We start from the raw sequence: 22,646 nt of genomic DNA on the forward strand, positions 1-22,646 counted from the left end.
GGTACCGGTACTGTGTCTAAATTTGTCAAATTGCAAGTATTGCAAGTATTATAGTCCATAACTACACCTAACCCTAATCTACAGGCATCAGAGTGATGAGATACTTTATATTATTAAGCCTACTGATTGACCCATCTAGCATCTAGCATTTTAGAAAATCTAGCATAATCTGGCATCATTTGAAAAACCCAATTCTGCAGCTTATTTACCACGATCTAGCATTTTTTCTAGCACATTTTCTAAAAAATCTAGCATAATTTTTGCTCAATCTAGTTACCCAAGCTAGCATAATTTGGCCGAAAACCTGAGTCGTCCCCCCCCCCCCCGCCCCAACCTTTTTTTTTTTTTGCTTCCCACTTTTGTGGTATATAAAACATATACATGCACCGCCCTCTGATAAATTGTTTATGTGCAATTGTGCCTAGCATAATCTAACATAATCTTGTGCTGCCACCTATATATATGCAAAATTTTATTTTCATCGCTGGCTACAATGTAATGATACCAACTACTATACAAATATTGTCATACACTGAGATACACAACACTAGAACTCGGGTGTTACTATAACACTAATGCTATTATTTTCCTTTACAGAAATTTATTTCTTGGTGCCACCCATCAACTATAAATTTCACCCTATTCTCGTCGAGCTCACGTCCAACATAAAATGTAAAATATTTTTGAATTTCACAAATCTTATGCCATATATTTTCTCCTTGTAATTTTACGATATACCCTTTACTGTGAACATTGGTAATGTTCAGTTTTTTTAATATAAGTCCCACGTAAGCATCTTCCCACGGTAGGAAACGTACAAATGGTGACGTGTATAAAACCTTAGTTGTGACGTCAGTGGACATAAGATATGACGGACCGACAACATAAGGAGCAAACGTTGCTTCTGGGTAATCTTCTTCTGAAATAAACCACTTGGAATATTTTTTTCTACTTGGTTGCAAAGATGACTGAACATGGCCCTCTACGAAGCCGGTCGTTGGAGACGCAACTAAGTGAGGAACCAGCGAAAGGTAGTTGACAATGATATCGCTATCGACTTTGAGCACGAACGTTGCTTCTGGACAAAAGTCTCGAACCCATTGGAAACCTAGTAAAGTCTTGAGAGTTAGATTCTTATATGTATCTAGGAAGTTTCCTTGCACGATATCTCCAAATTTCTCCGATTCCCTCTGAGTGCGGCGTTGCAGAACTTTATTTTCTGTTTTTCCGAGTAGAAAGATATGTTGAATACGTTTATTTTTAACAACATTTGCTTTCCCCCAATATTGTCGAACAATTCGTCGGTACCTTTCTTCTGTATGTTGGTTAAAAATCATCGTTAAAATAAAAACTTTGCGATCGCCATCACAGGCATATTTATTAGGTATTATATAAGATATGTTAAAATCATTGACTTCATGAGATGTATACATCGGTTTTGTCTTAGTTATTTTTATTTTGTTATCTTTTCGTCTTATGACGTATACATCACGTGCCACACCTGGTTCATTTGATCTGATTTTTACAATTGAATCTTCCTTTAAACCTTTAGCAGTTTCTTTTAGTAATCGTTCGATACGTTCTGCAGCGTCCTCTGCCGTTTGGTTGTATTTTACCTGACCTGCTTTAATGATAAAAATAGGATCTTCATTTTCGTGAACTTCGTTTTCTTTTTTGTTAGTTAAATCGACGCCATTTTGACGGTTTTCAATTTCTTCAAATCTGTCAAAGTGAGGTTTCCATTGTTTAAGCATTCTATCTACGTCTTCAACATTATCTTGTTGGATTCGATGTGCACCTGTGGCCACAGATACAGATTCAGGTTGCCATGTGCCAAATGTCAAAGTGTCAATTTTGCCGTTTCTACGGTAGAAATTACGTCTTTCTGTTTTGGGTTCTTGTAATCGTTTTACGAAGGTTATACATATCGTCAATATGATTAACAAAATAATAAACTTTAAATTTCTCAACAGTTTTCTTTTCATAATGATGGTTAAAGAATCAGAATACTGAACCTGTATAAAGAAAAATAAACACGATTAGTATGATTTACATAAGAGAAGAGAAGAGGAGGTTTGATGGGGTGGTCTCTCTTGACAAACTATAGAACAACTAAACCGCGAGAGTCGAGTAGTACGATCACCAAATGTTATGCTTGATCATGGATTAAAGAATAGAAGGATATGCATCGACGTGAGATCAAGGGTTCCTTGACTCTCGCCGACAGACTGCGGACCGCCCACAATGTTACAGTTTAATTAACCGCATGGTAACAACGAAACGGTCGCGTGCCTAATATATTGTTTACTGCACATGTGCAACGACATTTAACCTTGTTGGCTACGCTTCTTTCGCGCGTTCTTTGGTTGCATGATGTTTGTAGATGGTCAACTATTGACTATGTTGGTTTCTGCCGTGATTGATCTACGCTAATGATTTTTTTATGATGATTAAAGTAGCATTTTATGACCTGTAGTAGCCCTACATCTGAGACAATAACTATTAGTTGTCTCATTTGTTGTAAAATTACAAGAATGCTAGCCTAGCTAGGCCTTGTACTAACTAGGCTAAACTGGGCTAGTAAACCCTATGATTTGCCGACATTGATACTGCCTAGGTAGGCCTAGGCTAATCTTAAATACTCACCGTTGTCTTACTTCTTGTGTGAATAATAATAGGTAGGCCTACTTCGTTTGTTCGTGATCAAGTTTGCCCTGCGTGTACTTTTCAAAACGACCGCTAGGTAACGAATCGCAACTATACATAGCCAGCCAATCCCGGATCAGGGATCGCTGTTTTCATTCAATTAGGCCCGGTGATGTGGATGACATAACCACTAGCCAATCACCAGGCACTACAGTTTAAATATAATCACATCGATAATTAAGGAGATTTATGAAGAAACCACTGCTTAGCCATATATTAAAAAACACGATTGGTGTATGTCTGAACACCGGCCACGCTAACAACATACATGGTCAAATGCATAATTTAATATTCTATAGATTAACGCAATTTTTAATGACAGAAGATGGCAGGCAAATAATGATAATTCAAATATAAAAATTGCATATTTTATTAATATTACCAACTACTTAAAATTACCAGTCGTAAGAAAGTGAACTTTTCGTAGTCCGATTGTGATGAAACTAAAACAGAATTATTCAGCAATATATGTTTGTTATCAATTAATCATCGACGCAGACATGTCAATAGAACATTCAGACTGCGCATACGATTTCTACATGGTTACGTTTTGGTCTCAAAAAATGTAACAGTTGATTCGCAGCGTTTTACAGAGGGCCGCGGTTAGAGACACGGAGTTCAATGAACGTGTTTGTTTGATTGGCAGCAGTGCTTTAGTATAGGCAAGCGCGTTGTAAAATCGTTTGATGTCACCGTCGATGCATATCCTTCTATTCTTTAATCCATGGCTTGATTGATCATATCACGTAGGCCTTAAGCCTTGTCTACACTATCAAACTTTATGGGACAGAAAATGTGATGTGCCCATATATTATTATGGACATGATGATGTCATATCACTACCATATTCAGGCATATCACTACCATATTTGAGCGCGTCAAACTTTTTGTTTGTCAAACTAGTGTAGACAGAGCTTTATATAATAACATGAATGGTGTAATGGTCGATCTATGAAGTAGTTTACAATCAATGTTGTTCATCAGAAAATGTATGTGTGTGAAAAAGCAGTTTATGCCGCTATACGCCCCTTCTCGCTCATAGGCCTATCAATGTCAGTAATCATTAAGGATGTTTTTTGTTCAATCATCTATTCATTTCACAACAAATCCATGATCTATATGAAATCAGTGCAACTTTTGTGATGTTTGAGATTAACTATATATCATATGATAAAGTAAATCTAAGCAATTGTTTATGCCGCTAACTGACATTGATAGGCCTCCTCCCACTCAACCAATGTTTGGTTTAATTATCTATTCACTTGACAACAAATATATAATCTATATGAAATAATTAAAACGCGTTTATGATTACTAATAATTAAAAAAAAAACAACTTACAAAATCGAGTCATAACTTAACTATCATTTCTCAGCGAACTAAAACCGTCCTATGAAACTCGCCACTCCATTACTAGCATAACTAGCATACAACTTATTGATTAGGCTACTCTATTGAGTATGGCGGACACGTTACAAAACAATTATAGGTGTAATACTCTTTTCTAAATCTCAATTCTATAGTATTTTTGTTATTATTGCACAAAATCGATCAATTGTTTTTCCACATGACTGCGCATGGATTGTAACCCAGTGTTTGAATACTCCATTTTTGGGGGGAAAAAAATAATGCAGAAAATTGTAACTTAAACGTACACATAGGCTAAACGTAATTTATTTTCTCAAATTGTTATTTTTTTCGCTGCGTTGACTAGTAAGGAGCCAAGATTTTTAGCTGTCGATTAGTGGGAACCAAGCTTTATCAGTCGACTAGTGGGAACCAAGCTTTAGCAGTCGACTAGTGGGAACCAAGCTTTAGCAGTCGACTAGTGGGAACCAAGCTTTAGCAGTCGACTAGTGGAAACCAAGCTTTAGCAGTCGACTAGTGGGAACCAAGCTTTAGCAGTCGACTAGTGGGAACCAAGCTTTATCAGTCGACTAGTGGGAACCAAGCTTTAGCAGTCGACTAGTGGGAACCAAGCTTTAGCAGTCGACTAGTGGAAACCAAGCTTTACCCGTCGACTAGTGGGAACCAAGCTTTATAACTATCGACTAGTGGGAAGCAGGGTTTAGCTATAGACAAGTGGGAACCAACATTTAGCTTAGACTAGTGGGAACCAAGCTTTAGCTGTTTTCGCTTTGTCGATTAGTGGGAACCGAGCTTTAACTGTTTTCGCTTTGTCGATTAGTGGGAACCAAGCTTTAGCTGTCAACTAGTGGGAACCAAGCTTTAGCTGTCGACTAGTGGGAAGATTATATATTTATAAAATTATTTTAAAATTGCAATTGTTGAACAATCATATTGCCATTTTCCCCAGATGTCCTTGTTTTTATTATCTTAGCCCTTTAGTAATAACATTTCTATTATCATTGACGCCATATTGATTAACACAACAATCCTTGTTCACAAGTCATGATAGGCAAATCCCTTTATTGATTTCATTTAGTTTTTATAATACAAATAAACTTAAACTAAAAGTTAATGAAAGTAGGCACAAAAATGCACATACAATCTGTATATGTATGTTTTGGTTTTATTTAATTTTGGACTTTTCCATTTATGTGATCACTTTCATTTGTGTGTTCCTAAAAGTCTTTTATTTCCGAAATAGATAGATACAATAGATGCAGTTAGTAAGTAGTGTTTATTTTATAAATATAATGCTAATTTCCTTTAATTATTTATCTGATAATTTTTATTTTATTTCAGTGAATTTCCCTCCCTATAAATTTTCATCTACCTAAAATAAAAATGGAATAATCCCAAGCGCAAACGTAGTAACGTAAAGGTTTTATTTTTTTTTATATTTTTTTTTATTTCATCATCACCCTACAGTGACCAAACGTCACCATTAACAGGGTTGAAAGTCGTAAAATATAACATATTATATACAAGCAAAAATCAATAGATAACAAGACAACATTTAAATATTACTGACATTAGACAAAACCTTGTGACGGAAACAAGCAAGGGAATCAAAAAAAATATCAACAGATCCATCAATTTTACATAGTGAGTGGTATAACTTAGGCAAACGATTATCAAAACCATTTTTAGTAATATTTACCCTCCCTCTTGATATAGAAAATAAAGCAGGATTACGCAATTGATATTGTGGAACAGAAATAGGAAAGTACACTTCAAAATTACCATGGAAAATTGAGTTCACAGCCTTAAAAAGAAAAATTAAATCAAATAACTTACGCCTACCCGCTAAATTAATAAGAACGTCTTTGCTAATAGAACCAAATTTACGCACATAAAATCGACAAAACTTGTTCTGTACACTTTGTAATCTAGAAGACTGGGCAAGAGAAATAGAGTTAAAAATAACACTGCAGAATTCAAGATTCGACCTAACTAAAGATTTGTATAAAATAACTAATGCCTTTTTATCGTTAATATGTCTGCAATGTCTCCAAAGAAAACCCAAAAGTCTATTGCATTTAGAGACTATAAAATCAATATGTTTACAGAAGGTTAATGAACTATCTAAAAAAATACCAAGGTCTTTGTGAACAGAGACTCTTTCAAGTATAATATTCTTAATATAAAAGTCAAAATAGATGGTTTTTTTCTTAAGAGTAAAAGCCATTATCAATTTAGAGGGCGCAATTATATTAGTACCGAAGCTAATAGAATTGTAATGACCTTGAAACTGAATTAGCATGTGACAACTCGTATGTCTTATTCTATTTTAGGAACTTTCGTTATCAACATAAAGATTTGTTGAGCACTTTTTGTAAATTATTCGAATAGAAAACGTTAACAACGCAAGCTTTTTCGATAGAACAATCTCAACGCTCAAAATACTCCGTTAAATACCGTGAGTACGGTATACTAAACGGAAAAACTATACTCAACTGTAAAACTCTCAATCGGAATACGACAGTTATCACCATCAATATAAAATTACTATGATAAGAAAGACTTTAAAAAAAAAAGTATTTTAATAATATACAGTAAAATGCATTAAGTCCCGTAAACTAATGTGTGTTGGAAGAGAAGAACTATGGTATTAATGTATTAGGCACAGTCTATATGATTTACATGGATCAGCATGATGTTGAATACACATAATGTTAGTGTAGGCCTAAGTAACTACAGAAGTTCTCTTTCATGCGCCACGCACTAACAATAGATTTTATCCTTGCGTCACTAATTCTACGTTCTACGAGAAATGTAAAATGCTTTCGTATTTGACATATACGACTCATTACACCTATATTCTCTATACTGTACATATAGCTGTTACTGTGTTTTATTTCTATCTTTAACTTATATAGTATTAACCCCACGTAAACGTCTTCCCATGGCATAAAACGAACAAATGGCGCTGTCTGTAAAATGTTTGTGCTGACGTCAGACGACATGAGGTATGACGGTCCTGCAGCGTACGGCGCGTATGTTGACTCCGGGTACAATTCTTCAGGCGTATACCAACGTCTATACTTGTTCCGTACTGGTTGCGCAGACGTGTGATGCCCTTCGACGAACGAAGCGGTCGGAGATTCAACGAGATGAGGTACCAACGAACGGTAGTTGACAAGTATATCACTGTCGATCTTCAACACAAATGTTGTATTTTGACAGAAATCTCGGATCCACTGAAATCCGAACAAAGTTTTTAAAGTTAGATTGAGATACGAATCTTCAAAATTTCCTTGCACAATATCTCCAAATATCTGCGATTCTTTTTCAGTTTCTTGTTGACGAGTTTCATTTCGTATTTTTCCCAGAAGAAAAATATGCTGAATTCGTTTACCATTCACAACTTTTTCTTGCCCCCAATATTCGCGAAGAATACGCCGCCATTTTGTCTCTTTATGTTGAACTAAGACCATTGTTAAAATAAATACTTTATCGCCATTACAAGCATTTTTGTTTGCTATAATATAAGATACGTTGTAATTATTAACTGGCTTGTCTGAGTATATTGGGATTGTCTTGGTAATTTTGACTCCTTTACCAACGCGCCGTATTATGTAAACATGGTTTTTGCTCCTTTTAATTCTAACACCGCTTTCTTTGAAATGTTCCACTTCTTGCAGTAAATTGTCAAATACTTCAAATGTGTCATTTTCTGTGATTTGTTTATTATTGAAATGTAGACTGCTTCGATTGTTGTTGGTGTTCTCTACTATGTTAACATGTTCAAGTTCGTTTCGTTCTAATTGTAGTCCTACTTCCCTGACAACTTCTTTATGCATTTTAAACGTGGAACCATTAGAAGCTGCAAGTTCTGAACTGTTAGAATTATCCATGTTAGGTAATTTTCTACCAGTCCAGTCAACTTTCTTTTTATATAAATATTTCTCGTTCAGTCTCAGTAATTCTGTTATAGTGAATGTTAATATTACTAGTAAAACGATGTATTTCGAGTGTCGAAACAACTTTCTCATTTTAGATTTGCGTTTAAATAATTATCTATCTTTTAAAATTCAGTGACATCTGTAAAACAAGAAAATATACCTCCTTATAATTAATGTGTAAAACTCTACACTATCAAACTAGTTTGAAAAGTGTGACGTACCCAAATATGGTAGTGATATGCTAAAATATGGTAGTGATGTGACATCATAATGTCTATATATGGGCACATCACACTTTTTATCACATAAAGTTCGATAGTGTAGACAAGGCTTTAAAATAACTCTATAACAACCGATATTCTTTTTCCATTTTATTTATGATTTATGACCCTCTTCGGGTATGAGATTTACAATTGAAAAGATACATTAAAGAGAACATTAACAAAACTCCTTATAAAACATTAAGGAGAAAATATATAATGAATAAATGCCGGAATAGAAGGAACGCACGTTATTGAACGCAGATAACACAATATAAAACGCAAATGTTCAGTTACGCGTTGTTCCCACTATTGCTCTGGATCGGAACGGACACATTTAAATAAAAAGAACGATAAGCTAATTGTCCGGCCGCCGTTAACACATCAAATCTAAGTGAACTACATTACAATACTTAAATCTCATACCTCATGGTAACGTTCTTCTTAACCTTCGAGTTTACATCTCAAGTATAAAGTCAACCTATTTTCTGCAGTACTGGTACCAAATAAACAATTACTTCAATAATAAATACCTATTGAAATGTATTGCCACGTTAGTTGGACATGACCTTAAAGCTATTGATCCTAATTAATAGCCGTTGAAACAATTGTCACGTTAATCACATATGACCATATTTATTGATCGAAATTAATTTAGTTAAGAGAAATATTTTACAAAAACAATTTTAGGTGAAATCTCTTTGTATACGGATATGTTATTATAGTTGATCATGTCACTAAAATCTATAGAATATCAATGCTACGTGCTAGGGTTTCCGGACCGCGATATTTCTTTTCGTACATAAGTTGGGGACCCCTCGTGAAACGTCAGAAAATAAACATGAATATTCATTAGTCATATATCCATAAGGTCTGACGTAAGAATTGAGCTAACTACAATTCGCTAATGCAAACGATTTCTGTCGAGCCGTCTGTGTAGTCGAGTGGATACGACTATGGAGTTTACATGTCGATGTATGGGATTCGAATCACATGAGCTACTTCTTTTACTTTATAGTGAGGAGAGATTATTTAGAGGCTTAGATTTAGTTATATTTAGGAAGTAGTTCGGCTATCTTTCACATGGCGTCCCCAACTTATGTACGAAAAAAAAAATCGCTTCCGGACCAGTGTGCTCTGGTAGAACCATGTTGACCAGTGAAACATTGAGTGTGTTTTCTTTTTCGTTGTTGACATATTTAGATAGAATTTACATAGAACAATCGTAGACCATATGCCAGCCACTAAATGTATACAGAGTTAGGCATATGACAACATTTTCAACAACAACTCAGTGATGTATTGCTGATATTACTAAATAATGTGGAACAGTCTAATCATAAAATCTAGTAAATATAGAAGGCATGTAAACAACCGAATTAGGGTTAAGTTCCCACTTTAATGCAAACGCAAGAACGAATTATTTGGACCAATCACGACGCGATGGCTCATTCGCGAACTGTCGCTTGTGATTGGTCAACCCTCTTTGCGTTGCATACAAGTGGAAAGTTCTTCTGAGAATTTGCATGTATTTTTTGTCAGATAGACAAAACATATTGTGATTGTGTCCAGGCGTAGGCCAGTAGCGTAACGTAGATACCCGAGGCCTCTGGTTTAGGAACCGTAGTGGCCCTCCCAACGCGGAGGCCTCGGGCTATTTTAGCCTTTTTCGACATATTTTAATGCCAATTTTCCTCTGGGCACTGTTCAGGGGCCCCATGAGCTCAGGGGCCCCTGGGTTTAGCCAGTGAGCGCTCATAGCCGTTACGCCACTGGCGTAGGCATATGCCTTAAAGGTGACTAACGTAAGTTATTAAGATGGACCGCATACATCCTTTTCCATCTTCCACGTACTGATAATAGTCTTCAGATGGTCCTTACTAATATCACGTTTTACAAGAAATGTAAAATGCTTTCGAACTTTACAAATTGACATTTCACTTTTTTCTGTTAACTTATATATATAACTGTTACTGTGTTTTATTTTTATATGTCGAGTTAATCTATTCAGTATTAGTCCTATATAAACATCTTCCCAGGGCATAAAACGAACAAATGGCGCTGTTTTTAAAATGTTTGTGCTGACGTCAGACGACATTAGGTATGACGATCCAATAACATACGGCGCGTAGCTTGGCTCGGGGAACAATTCTTCCGGTGTGTACCACTTACTAGTGTTGTGTCGAAATGGTAGCGTAGAAACTATTTTACGACCTTCGACGAACGAAGTGGTCGGAGATTCAACGAGATGAGGTACCAACGAACGGTAGTTGACGAGTATATCGCTGTCGATCTTCAACACAAATGTTGTATTTTGACAGAAATCTCGGATCCACTGAAATCCAAACAAAGTTTTTAAAGTTAGATTGAGATACGAATCTTCAAATTTTCCTTGCACAATATCCCCAAATATTTGCGATTCTTTATCAGTTTCCTTTTGACGAGTTTCATTTCTTATTTTTCCCAGGAGAAAGATATGCTGAATTCGTTTACCATTCACGACTGTATCTTGTCCCCAATATTCACGAAGAATACGCCGCCATTTTGTCTCTTTATGTTGAACTAAGACCATTGTTAAAATAAATACTTTATCGCCATTACAAGCATTTTTGTTTGCTATAATATAAGATACATTGTAATTATTAACTGGCTTGTCTGAGTATAATGGGATTGTTTTTGTAATTTTTGACCCATTGACCTGACGTCTTATTATGTACTAGTTCCGGTCATTTCTGCCGCGTCTAACTCTCACCGTGTTTTCTTTGAAACGTTCCATTAATCGAACTATGTCATCAAAATTTTCAGGTAAAGTTTTTTTGTTTTCTGTGATCGTTTTACTTTTTTTAATTTCTTTATTTTCTGAGATTGCTTTATTGTCTGTGATCGCTTTATTCTCTGTGATCGTTTTATTTTCCGAGATCGCTTTATTGTCTGTGATCGCTTTATTTTTTGTGCTCGCTTTATTTTTTGTGATCGCTTTATTTTTTGTGATCGCTTTATTCTCTGTGATCGTTTTATTTTCCGAGATCGCTTTATTGTCTGTGATCGCTTTATTTTTTGTGATCGTTTTAGTGGTGTTTACGTCTACATTATTGCTTCGCGTGGTGTTAATGTTTGATACATTAATGCCATTTACTTCATTTTGTTCCAAATCCCTCACAACTTCTTTATGAATCTGGAACGTGAAATCACCAGGCAGTTCTAAACTGTTAAAATTGCTTTCAAACACGTCGGATATTTTATTCAAATTTCTACTTCTGTCGAATTTCTGTTCTTGTTTCTCGTTTAGTACCAGCATTGTTTCTATTAATAATTTGAATATAACCAAAACAATAAGGTATTTCGAGTATCGAATTATTTTTCTCATTTTGAATTTTAGGGCTTTCAGTCAAATGTCACGCCAAGGAGTCCATTGCAAAGATCGTGTCTGAAAAAACAAATGCGTTAAATTATGATCCAAAGATGAGATCGACTAACCTTAGAAATTCCTATCTTCACACCGCAATGCTGCTATCACATGAAAACATTTTCATGAAACTCGTTCACAATTATGGCAAGTTCTTCTAAAGCTCTGTCTACACTATCAAACTAGGTGTGATGTGCCCAAATATGGTAGTGATGTGCCCAAATATGGTAGTGATGTGCCCAAATATGGTAGTGATATGACATCATCATGTCCATGGGTACATCACATTTTTTTTTCACATAAGGTTTGATAGTGTATACAGTGCTTTAGAGTCTGTAATGTTAGCAAAATAAAATAAGCCTACAATATGTAAAATACCAATATTTAAGCTTGGTTCCCACTAGGGCGTAACGCAAGGAAGGAAGTTTAAGCACAACGCATGGATGTTAAGATTGGTTCTCACTAGGACGTAACGCAAGGACGTAAGCGCAACGCAAGCGAGCTGACCAATGACAAGCGACAGTTCAAATAATCCATCGTGTCTGGTTCGTCAAATTACTTATTATTATCACGTAACAACACGTGTACAGTCATCAGTAAGTGCGCGCGAACCACACAGGCACACATTTCAAATGAATGCTCTATATCAAAATGAAGTATTGACAGTACTTACCAAAAAAATACCGTGACTTAATAAAAAATCTCTTTATGATACTAACGTAATAGACATTACATAATTAGGAATGATAGCGACGTTTAATATTGTATGCTTGGAGCAAATGAGACTTTTACACAAACATAAAGGTGCAATCTTTTGGAGCTGTTGTTATGATTATTGATTTGTGTAAAGTGTTATTTGTGTAGTGTAGTGTAGACAGAGCTAAACAACAGAGCTACACTGCAATGCGTATATATTTAACTCTCTTTTTGCTTCTTTACACGGTTGATGACGCCGAATAGGTTGTTACTTTTTTTCGTTGTCACTGAGGTAACGTTTACCTACCATAGAAATGGAATAATCCCAAGCGCAACTTGCTTGCTTGCTAGAGGGCGCAAACAAAACTTTTAGCCACCTACTTACTATAGTCTCGCTAACCTTCGTTTTTTAGTACACCAGGCCACCATTTACTGATTTCAGTTGACATATGCATTTTGTTTTTGTGTGAGACCAATTTATTACATACATGATGTTTCCCTACTTTTTTCATCTTACTTTACATGCTCTCTCCCTCTCTCTAAACCTAAAACGATTTAGTGTAGGTTCGAATTCTAATTTAAATACAACTGCAATCGGATGCTACGTTAGGAAGAACTGCCATTGTGTAGGACTGTAGGAAAAATTGTTTCTATCTCTTTTTCTGTCAATTATCATTTGTTCTTTTTTATGGTTCAGCTTAAATTATTGGTGTGAATACGTTTCAAAATGCTCTCTTTTGTTTCTTATTCTTTTTCATTTTTAGCCCAATAGTAGTCTTTAATCTAGTATACAATTACCTGTATGTTTAATCAACATTTATTTCAGTTTGTTGTTATTGTTCTAAATAAACTGCACTGTTGACATCAGCGGTGCGGAGAATGACATTGCGAATTTTTCAAAGATAATTTGGTTGGTAAACGCCCTCTCTCTATTGTTATCAATTCTCACATGATCGTCGCGTGTGGCATGTGCGTGGATGTTGTCATTAGGTTTCCAGTCGGTGTCGATAATTGTGTCAAAAAGGGCCAAAACAAATTAATTAGGCCTAGGTAATAATATCCGTAATAACTTATAAGTTAAGAGAATTTGTAGCTATACATGATAAGCGTACTTACTAGATACTAGATATTTTAGATCGTAAACTAAAGTGTTCGATGTAGGCTAGGCCTAGCAGTAGTCTATACTAGCCTAGTACTACTAATCTGAGTACTAAACTACTATATAGGCCCTAGTACTAGCCTACCTCTAGCTAGGCTAGAAGTAGTAGGCTACTAGCCTAGGCCTAGTAGTAGGCCCTAGCCTAGTAGGTAGTAGGCCTCTAGTGTAGAGGCCTAGCTAGCTAGTAGGGCTATCTATGGCCTAGCGATAGATACTATATAGGCTATTTAGTATTATTATTAGGCCTAGAGAGAGCATAATATAGGCCTATTATGCCCTAGTCGCCGTAGTACTACTACTAGACTAGATTCATGGAGTAAAGAATAAGAATAATATTCTTTACTCCATGACTAGATTATAATCTTTTGTTAGGCTAGGCCTAGTGCTACTCTACTGCACACTAGGCCTACATTGTTAAATAGATAGGTAAGTGGAGGATTTAAGATTCATTAATTGCAGCATGGGATGGTTATTCTTCTGATTGATCAATGATGGCGGTACAATTTTCAAATTCTTTGTTGATCCAGCATGACGCAATTTCAACAAGGACTGAAAAATACATGTTCAAAAATACATAGCAATTTATAATAATTAAAAAATACAAAAACAACCACCAATTGTTTTTTTTAATTGTTTCTTTAAACTTTCTTTAGTTCGACATGGTGTTTATAGAAGAGGACAAAGAATTGCTCATACCCCGTTCAGACCGAACCAAGGGAGTTGACAGTTTCCATGACAACAACGATGTTTTAACAGCTTCAGGAAATGTACAGGAGGAAGAAAAGGAAGACCTTACAACTAAAGCTACAGTCAGTGTACCACAAGGAAATGTAAGACCTTCTCATGGGCCTTTTCAATGTTTTACTTCAGTGTTAAGAAATATATTTATATTATAACATTTTACCAATGGTTTTATTTATGCAAAAGTAAACAAATTATTTTATTTTTTCCAGAAAAAATTCAGTTTTCGTAAATTATGGGCGTTTACAGGGCCAGGTTTTCTTATGAGTATAGCGTACTTAGATCCTGGTAACATTGAGTCTGATCTGCAGTCTGGTGCCATTGCAGAATACAAGGTAAAGGCAAATGAGCAGCTTAAATATGATCCTAATTCATTCAACCTTATTTTGATATTGCAATAATCATCTCAACCTTATTGTACTCTCCAGTATACCAAATAATATTTTTTTTAAACCTATAAACAGAAACCCAACAAAGCTTCCTCTTAATAGGGGTGTCCCCTGAATAGGGGTTGGCTGTAAAACATAATATTGTCTCTCCTTTGTGCCATTGGAAAGTGTCCCCTCATTAAGGGTGTCCCCCGAATAGGGGTTGGCTGTAAAACATAATATTGTCTCTCCTTTGTGCCATTGGAAAGTGTCCCCTCATTAATGGTGTCCCCCGAATAGGGGTTGGCTGTAAAACATAATATTGTCTCTCCTTTGTGCCATTGGAAAGTGTCCCCTCATTAAGGGTGTCCCCCGAATAGGAGTTGGCTGTAAAACATAATATTGTCTCTCCTTTGTGCCATTGGAAAGTGTCCCCTCATTAAGGGTGTCCCAAAGAAGGGGTTTTATCAGTATTTTACAGTTACATATTCTTCTCTCTCTTCTAAGTGTGATAGTTGTATCAAGGTGATTCTGGACTGCAGCTAATATTTTTATCATGTTCAACAAAATGTGTATTTTATCTTATGTTAGTTACTATGGGTGTTAATGTGGTCAACTGTAATGGGTCTTGTGCTGCAACTACTATCTGCTAGACTAGGGTGTGTTACAGGTAAATTCAATTAATTTTAAATTTATTTTCCATTTTATGAACTAAACTTTATTTTGATATTTTACAATTTCATTAACTCAAATCAATTTATTCCCATGTTCTTACTGTATGAAAAATACAGACAAACATTTTATTTTATTCTTAATTTGTCCATATTATATATATATACCGTATATCCTCTGGTCTAATCCCACCCCCTACTTTATGTCTGATTTCACAAATAGGCATATCCCTGGGTATAGTCCCAGTATTGATATTTGATCTGGATGTAGGCCTCACTAGCCAGTTCAGATGAAATTCCTACCAATCATTTTTTTCCCGAACCAGGGTTTCCCCAGGTACAGTCCCACCACTCAATTTTTGTGTTCTAGGGTGAGGGATTATACCAGAGGATTACGGTTTATAAATGTAATTTTTTTTTCTAATCATGTTTTAATACCTGTTCATCAAAGGTCAAGACCTTGCTCAAGTCTGCAGTAAGGAATATCCGAAAGGACCCCGATATGCATTGTGGGTAATGATGGAAATTGCAATCATAGGCTCTGACATCCAGGAGGTGATTGGTTCTGCGATAGCAATCAATTTACTTAGCAATGGGCAGTGAGTATTTAACATGTTGATGATTTTTTTTACAATATTATTTGTATACAAACCGTAAAAAGTGACCTTTGTTGGCGTTCGGAGGTAATAATTAATTTAAACTTAATACTTTTCAGGAATATGAGGATGAATTGTGTGTGAAATGCCTAACCAAAAAAATAATTATTTTAATAAATATTTTTGTATTTTTTTTTCTAGCATACCAATCTATGCTGGTTGTATTATTACAGGACTTGATACTTTTACTTTCTTGTTTTTAGAGAATGTAGGAGGTAAGACTAGTGGACATTCTTACTATAAGCTCTGTCTACACTATCAAACTGTATGTCATAAAAAAGTGATGTGCCCATATATGGACATGATGATCTCATATCACTACCATATTTGGAGATATCAATACCATATTACACCTTTTTTTTTTGTCACACTAGTTTGATAGTGTAGACAGAGCTTAAGAAAATGTTATTTTAAAGCCCTGGTTTGGTGTAAAATCTAGCAAAAACAATAACAAATCTTTAGCCTTATAAAATTACAAACATTTAGCACAATTATGTTTTTGGTTTACCATGCTTTTTACTGATGTTAGCACTCATAAAAAGTTCAAATAATTAATTAATTGTGTTTTATTTTTAGGACTTCGAGTTCTAGAATCGTTCTTTGGTTCGTTGATAACCACAATGGGAGTGTGCTTTATGTATTTGGTAAGTGTGAACATAGTACAGTGATATCATAATGGTTTAATTCTTGCCATTGCCTTATATTATTGTTGGTTTGAATGAGGTAGACTACTAAAGTTTTAGAATAACAAGTAATATTATTTTCAGACCAGAAACGTAACCATAACTTATTACTATTGTTATATTTTATACCCTTTCTTTCATTTATTTAGTAACATTTATTTCTATTAATGGCTGCATAGAAAAACTAGAAAGCCACTCCGAGAGTGCATACCTCCGCCTACTGTAAAATTCTCCTACATAAGATTTCTCCGGTAAAAAAATATATATATATATTTGTGTGTGTCTGTTTGTGATTTAGGCTAATTTCATTACAAGCATGTGTATGCGAGTTTGGTGTAATGGTTATATAACAAGCCTTTCAATTAACAATAGCTTCAGTTGACTAACAATAGAACAGCAACGCGAAAATCAAACGAGTGAATTTGAAAAGAAATAGGTTTTTTAAACTACTCTCATCAAAAAACGTGCACATTAAATCAAATTATGTTTTAAAATTACAAATCACAAATTATAACTCTTGCCTCTTGTTAAAAAATGAAGTTTTTTTGACAAGTAGTTCTCGAGAAAATGCAATTTCAGTTTACTCGTTACTGCTCGCCGGCTTTTGAAAATTCTGTCCTATCTTTTAACACTAGCAGGTCTAAAAAAGTATACTAAAAAGTGGTCCAAAATTGGGACTGTGGTCCCAAAATTTAATGGAATGGTCCATTATCTGTCTATTCATTTTGGTAAAGATTTTGTAATTACTTTTTGAGTAATCCTGCTAACAAACAAACACACGCTACCGATTACATATACCTCCTTGGCGGAGGTAAATAACAATGTAATACATACCATTAATAGTGGATTCTAAAAGAAGAAAAAACGTGTCACAAAACTTTTTTCTAAGTACATTAAGGGGTTCCCACATTTAGTTCATTTTTGGGGTGTCCTGTCTCATTTTTGGCTGTTATTTATTATGTTTGTGTATTGTATTGTTTGGAGACGAATAAATGAAATAAAATTGAACCAGGTCAATCAACTGCTTCTTTACTAACTAGTTGTTGTTTTTCTCCTTTTTAATACTAGTACATTAAAATTGAACCAGACCAAGGTGAAATCATGAAGGGTTTGTTTTTCCCGTACTGTTCAGACTGTAGTTCAGCGGCAATACAACAAGCTGTTGGTATAGTGGGCGCTGTCATTATGCCGCATAACATTTATCTTCATTCGGCTTTAGTACTGGTAAGTAAAAAAAAAACAAAAAATATTGTTTAAAGTTTTTAATTAAAATATTTGTTATTTTCACAAATTCATTTTAGCAATGTCTGTTAGCCGATACTCTACTTGTTTATTAAGTGGATATTCTATTAAAAGTTTTTTTTTTTTTAGTCACGAAAAATCAACAGAAAGCAGAAACAAGAAGTTGAAGAGGGAAACATGTACTATGCGATTGAGTCGGCGATAGCGTTGTTTATTTCTTTCCTTATCAACTTGTTTGTCGTGGCAGTGTTCGCTGAAGCATTTTATCTGAAAGAAGACCCAAGCTTGGCAAATGCTGTAAGTATTCTCGTATTCGATTATTTGATGAATTTTAGTTTAATTCGTAATTGCGTGCCTATTTTAGAATGTGCTTGCCATCCAATCCCAAGGTCCAGGGTTCAATCCTGACCTAGAGCCAGGGTTGTAACTCACAACTCTTTTAACTCCACTCCCAAAGCCTCACATGAGAATTTATTTAAATTTAAATTATTAAGTAGTTTATCCATCCTGTAATTTGCGAGTTACTCGCTGTTAGATGTGTATGAAATAAATAATAATTATGTTGGTTTTGGTGTTGCATTAAAAAAAAATGGTATATTACTGTTAATGTATTAGTGTTAGTATTTTCTGGCTTTGTGAAAATAGGTATGGAATGCAAAAACAATAATTTTGTATTTTAGGAGAATTAATTCTAAAGGCAAAACATTTATCTGGGCATAAAGCTTTTGATTACCTAGCATTAAAGTATGGTTAGCAATCCTACATTATGGGGCACATTATCTAACTAACAGTTAAATGCTTCTTTAATCTCAGGGCCCATGGATCAGGGAAAAATATGGACGTGGTCTGTCCATCATTTGGGGTATCGGTTTGCTAGCCTCAGGTCAAAGTTCAACAATGACAGTAAGTGATAATATTATTGTCGGTAAAGGCCATGTCACACCATAGTATGATTACAATATATTATATATATAACTGGTAAATCATTTTGTTTACTTTCAAACTATACCACAACATATCACAAAATTTCCTTTTTTATCCTTTTTTGTCAGAGTTTGTAAATAAATGTTATGAATGAATGAATTTATAGTCAGGTACAAAGGATTTATTTAGACCAGTGAGACCAATAATTGCCCCATTCAATTTTAAATTGAAGATTTTCGATAATTCAGTTACACAATTATTTATTTCAGGGTACTTATGCAGGCCAGTTTGTTATGGAGGTAGGTTTTGAAAAGATACTGAAGCGTATAACAAATTAAAAAGAAATATGAATAATTATTTATACAAAATATGTCTTTTAGATTATTTTGGATTAAGGAAATAATTGTTTGTTTTATGGTCTTTAATTTTTACTCAAGGATTCTGGTTTTACATATATCATACATAAATTAAAATAATAATAATAATAATAATCGTATAAACTTTTTATAACTTTCACAATTGTGTGTGTGTGTATATGACAAAAGCAAGGTTTCCAAAAACCATTCATTTTTCCTATTTTTGTAATCACCACAACATATTTATAATGTACAGGGATTTTTAAATATCAAATGGCCCAAATGGAAGAGAGTTTTGCTGACCCGGTCAATCGCTATGGTGCCGACCATCATTGTGGCGGTCAGTGCTCAGAGTGAGTTGGACGTCTTGGACAGCGGTTTGAACGTTCTGCAGAGTATACAGCTGCCGTTTGCATTACTTCCCATCCTGCATTTCACCAACAGTGAGAGGATTATGGGAAATTACAAGAACAGTTTGTAAGTATTTTGATGACATTAATAAGTTCTTTTTATTCATCTCATAAAACGAAAAAAAAAACAAGGAGTAAAACATATTTTTTAAGATGAAAGGGACCTCCAGGAAACCCCAAAGGGGCTTGTAATAGGAGACTCACTAAAAACTAGTTACATTAATTAAGATCCCGTAAAAAAAGTATATATATATATATATATATATCCAATCTACAGACAGTACTGTTTCGATCTTATTAGATCTCGTCAGTGCAGCTCAGGTTTCAAAATGAAATGTACCGCAGAACTGGCACAATATATAGGCTGAGCCAGGTATGCGGGACATGGTACACTGATTATGAACACAAAGAGTCTACAAGCTCAACGAGCGTGCTTTGCAAAATGCACCGTTTCGAACTGAACTAATATAATATAATATATATACATTATATATAAATACTGTAAATAAATAGACGAATAGACCATGACAGGATTAACAGGGGACGTGCATTGTTAGGGAATATCATTGCCAGGACAAACAGATACCATTTGTTCATTAAATGTTTGTACTGAAATTCTATTAAGATTAATATGTGTGGAAAAAGCTTATTTAATTGAATTAATTTTTAGGTTTATCAAAATATTGGTTTGGGTTTTAGCAGTTGTCATAATGGTGATCAACTTTTACCTTGCCTTCTCTGTAAGTTATTTCTTTTCATTATTTTCCATTTTTTTTATTATTGATATACCAAATAAATAAATGAAAAATAAAATAATAAATGTAGTACTCTACCTAATTATACACCTACGATGAATAAATAAAATGAATAGACTCTCTCAAATCCAGAGTTTTCTGGAGTTCCAACAGGTACCAAATTCATTAGTTATCCTTAAGCTCTGTCTACACTATCAAACTTTATGTAACAACAAAATGTGATGTGCCCATATATGGACATGATGATGTCATATCACTACCATATTTATTTAAGCATATCACTACACACATTCAGGATACCAGACATTAGACCAACCCAAGGTGTCCAGAGATTAGACTGCTACTCTTTGATGCTATTTTCTGATATTTTCACTATTTGTTATTTTACAGGTGTTGAACCATCAAGCGTGGTGGGTGTACTTCATTGTGGCTGTCATCAGCATCATCTACCTGGGATTTGTTGGCTACTTGGTCAGTTCACCACATTTCTTTGTTAAACAAACTAGAATTATTAGGAACCAAAAAATAGGAACCAAAAAATAGGAACCAAATATCACAATTACCATCCAGAACTGCCCACTTTAGCAACCGCCCAGTCCCCTATTTCATCCACCTGCTTAAAGGGCCTTTCACACCTGCTCCGGCACGGTTCCGGTCCGGCGACGGCAAATCTAATCGAACGTCAATGTTTCGTTTTTACGCGGCTACGCGCATATCGATTGGTGCTTGGCCGCGTGGAGCGTCGTGAAAACGAAACATTGGCGTTCGATTCGCCGGGCCGGAACCGTGCCGGAGCAGGTGTGAAAGGCCCTTAATGCCTGATCCCATTGTATTTTTTACATTTTTCATCTTCTTATGTATTTTATATTTTGGTGTTTTTTAAATATTTTCAAAAGCATGTATTTAGGGTTACACGCAATATGGCCATTGGCCACAAGTTGTAATGTTTATTGTTTTTTTTTAAATAAAAGTATATAATAATATAAATTTTACACCATACCAATTTATTATCTTTAATTGTTTTGTTGTTTGTTTATTGTTTACACTGTAGGCTGTAGGACTAAAGGCTGCCTTTATTCTTCAGGTGAGTTCATGACTATCACAATATTTATCAATTTGTTTCCTCCATCCATCTTAATAATGTTTCTACTGTATATGTGTGCTTGTATTATCAAAAATATTTCTTTTGTCAGAATAAATTGACACTGCTTATTGGCAAGACACCAAGCTTGACCTACCAACAATGGACGGAGCAGCGTTTATCGTACACGAGCGAAGCTACGGAAGATACAGTCGTTCACAGTGAGCAAAATGTGGTTCCTCCCTTGTAATTCAACTTTAAAACATTCTCAGAATACTGACGTCAAACTGTATGCAATACAATACACATCTTTAAAACAAGACTAAAGCTCTGTCTACACTATCTAGTTTGACAAAAAAAGTGTGATGTGCCCAAATATGGTAGTGATATGCCCAAATATGGTAGTGATATGACTTCATCATGTCTATATATGGGCACATCACATTTTTTTGTCACATAAAGTTTGATAGTGTTGACAGAGCTTAATGGTGAAATATTCAGATCAAATTCTACACGCACACAAACATGCTAACTATTAAGTATTGAGCATTCATTTGTTTTAACAAAATTTAAAAGCCAAAATAATAATCAATATACCAAATATGTTATATATATTATATATAAAACCAAGCAAAATAATCAAAACTTTGAAAATATAGAAAAAAGTTTGTTTGTAGATTCTAAAAATAAACGAGGTAGACTAATTAATTAATGAATCATGTTCAATTAATATTTTATTCATTATTATTCATCACTGCCGCCAGGTATAAAAATACAAGAACATGTATTCAACAAAAATAATTACATAAAATAACAAAGATATGTTAACAATACTTGGACATCAAGTTCAATTGCCTCAATTAGAATGTGGTAACTTTGAAGTGCTATCTTTAAATTAATATAATTTCTATTATAATTTTATTACCGTATTTATTTGAATAAACGCCCCACTTAGGATAAATGCCTCGCTCGATTTAAACATCTTAAGAACATTATTTGGAGTAAACACCCCATTTATGCATTTCCTTGATTATTTGCCTCACCGGCTAGGCTAGGCTGACATGCATGTATGTACAATATTGTGTTACACACTTCTATTTGTAGTAGAATTCATTGATTGACATGATCTACAATTTACCAAGTATTTTGATACAATTTGTACTGTGTTTCATCACTCCTCGATATCAATTGTGTTATATTTTTTTCATATATAGGGGTAT

General features: G+C 34.6%; 4 protein-coding genes across 4 annotated transcripts; 1 reads left to right on the forward strand and 3 right to left on the reverse strand.

Annotated features, from left to right (window-relative positions):
* Positions 1-354: 354 nt before the first annotated feature.
* LOC140039908 (beta-1,3-galactosyltransferase 1-like) lies at positions 355-4,120 on the reverse strand. The gene is made up of 2 exons (XM_072085500.1): positions 4,048-4,120; positions 355-2,015 (listed from the first exon to the last, which is right to left on the reverse strand). Exon 2 carries the CDS (start codon positions 1,983-1,985, stop codon positions 582-584), a length of 1,404 nt encoding a protein of 467 aa, XP_071941601.1. The 5' UTR covers positions 1,986-2,015; positions 4,048-4,120; the 3' UTR covers positions 355-581.
* Positions 4,121-6,788: 2,668 nt separating this feature from the next.
* Positions 6,789-7,970, reverse strand: LOC140039452 (beta-1,3-galactosyltransferase 1-like). The gene has a single exon (XM_072085054.1). It carries the CDS (start codon positions 7,968-7,970, stop codon positions 6,789-6,791), a length of 1,182 nt encoding a protein of 393 aa, XP_071941155.1.
* A 2,006-nt stretch (positions 7,971-9,976) lies between these two features.
* Positions 9,977-11,576, reverse strand: LOC140039453 (beta-1,3-galactosyltransferase 5-like). Its single transcript, XM_072085055.1, has 2 exons — positions 11,117-11,576; positions 9,977-10,894 (listed from the first exon to the last, which is right to left on the reverse strand). The coding sequence occupies exons 1-2, from the start codon at positions 11,574-11,576 to the stop codon at positions 10,092-10,094; spliced, it is 1,263 nt and encodes a 420-aa protein (XP_071941156.1). The 3' UTR covers positions 9,977-10,091.
* A 1,754-nt stretch (positions 11,577-13,330) lies between these two features.
* Positions 13,331-22,199, forward strand: LOC140041036 (uncharacterized). The gene is made up of 16 exons (XM_072087397.1): positions 13,331-13,430; positions 14,193-14,369; positions 14,493-14,615; positions 15,240-15,318; positions 15,771-15,918; positions 16,117-16,190; positions 16,552-16,619; positions 17,727-17,882; positions 18,030-18,197; positions 18,714-18,803; positions 19,094-19,123; positions 19,437-19,657; positions 20,261-20,330; positions 20,736-20,816; positions 21,397-21,429; positions 21,539-22,199. The coding sequence occupies exons 2-16, from the start codon at positions 14,199-14,201 to the stop codon at positions 21,674-21,676; spliced, it is 1,650 nt and encodes a 549-aa protein (XP_071943498.1). The 5' UTR covers positions 13,331-13,430; positions 14,193-14,198; the 3' UTR covers positions 21,677-22,199.
* Positions 22,200-22,646: the final 447 nt, after the last annotated feature.

The sequence above is a fragment of the Antedon mediterranea genome, chromosome 2, assembly GCF_964355755.1.
Source record: "Antedon mediterranea chromosome 2, ecAntMedi1.1, whole genome shotgun sequence".
NCBI classification, from domain to species: Eukaryota; Metazoa; Echinodermata; class Crinoidea; order Comatulida; family Antedonidae; genus Antedon; species Antedon mediterranea.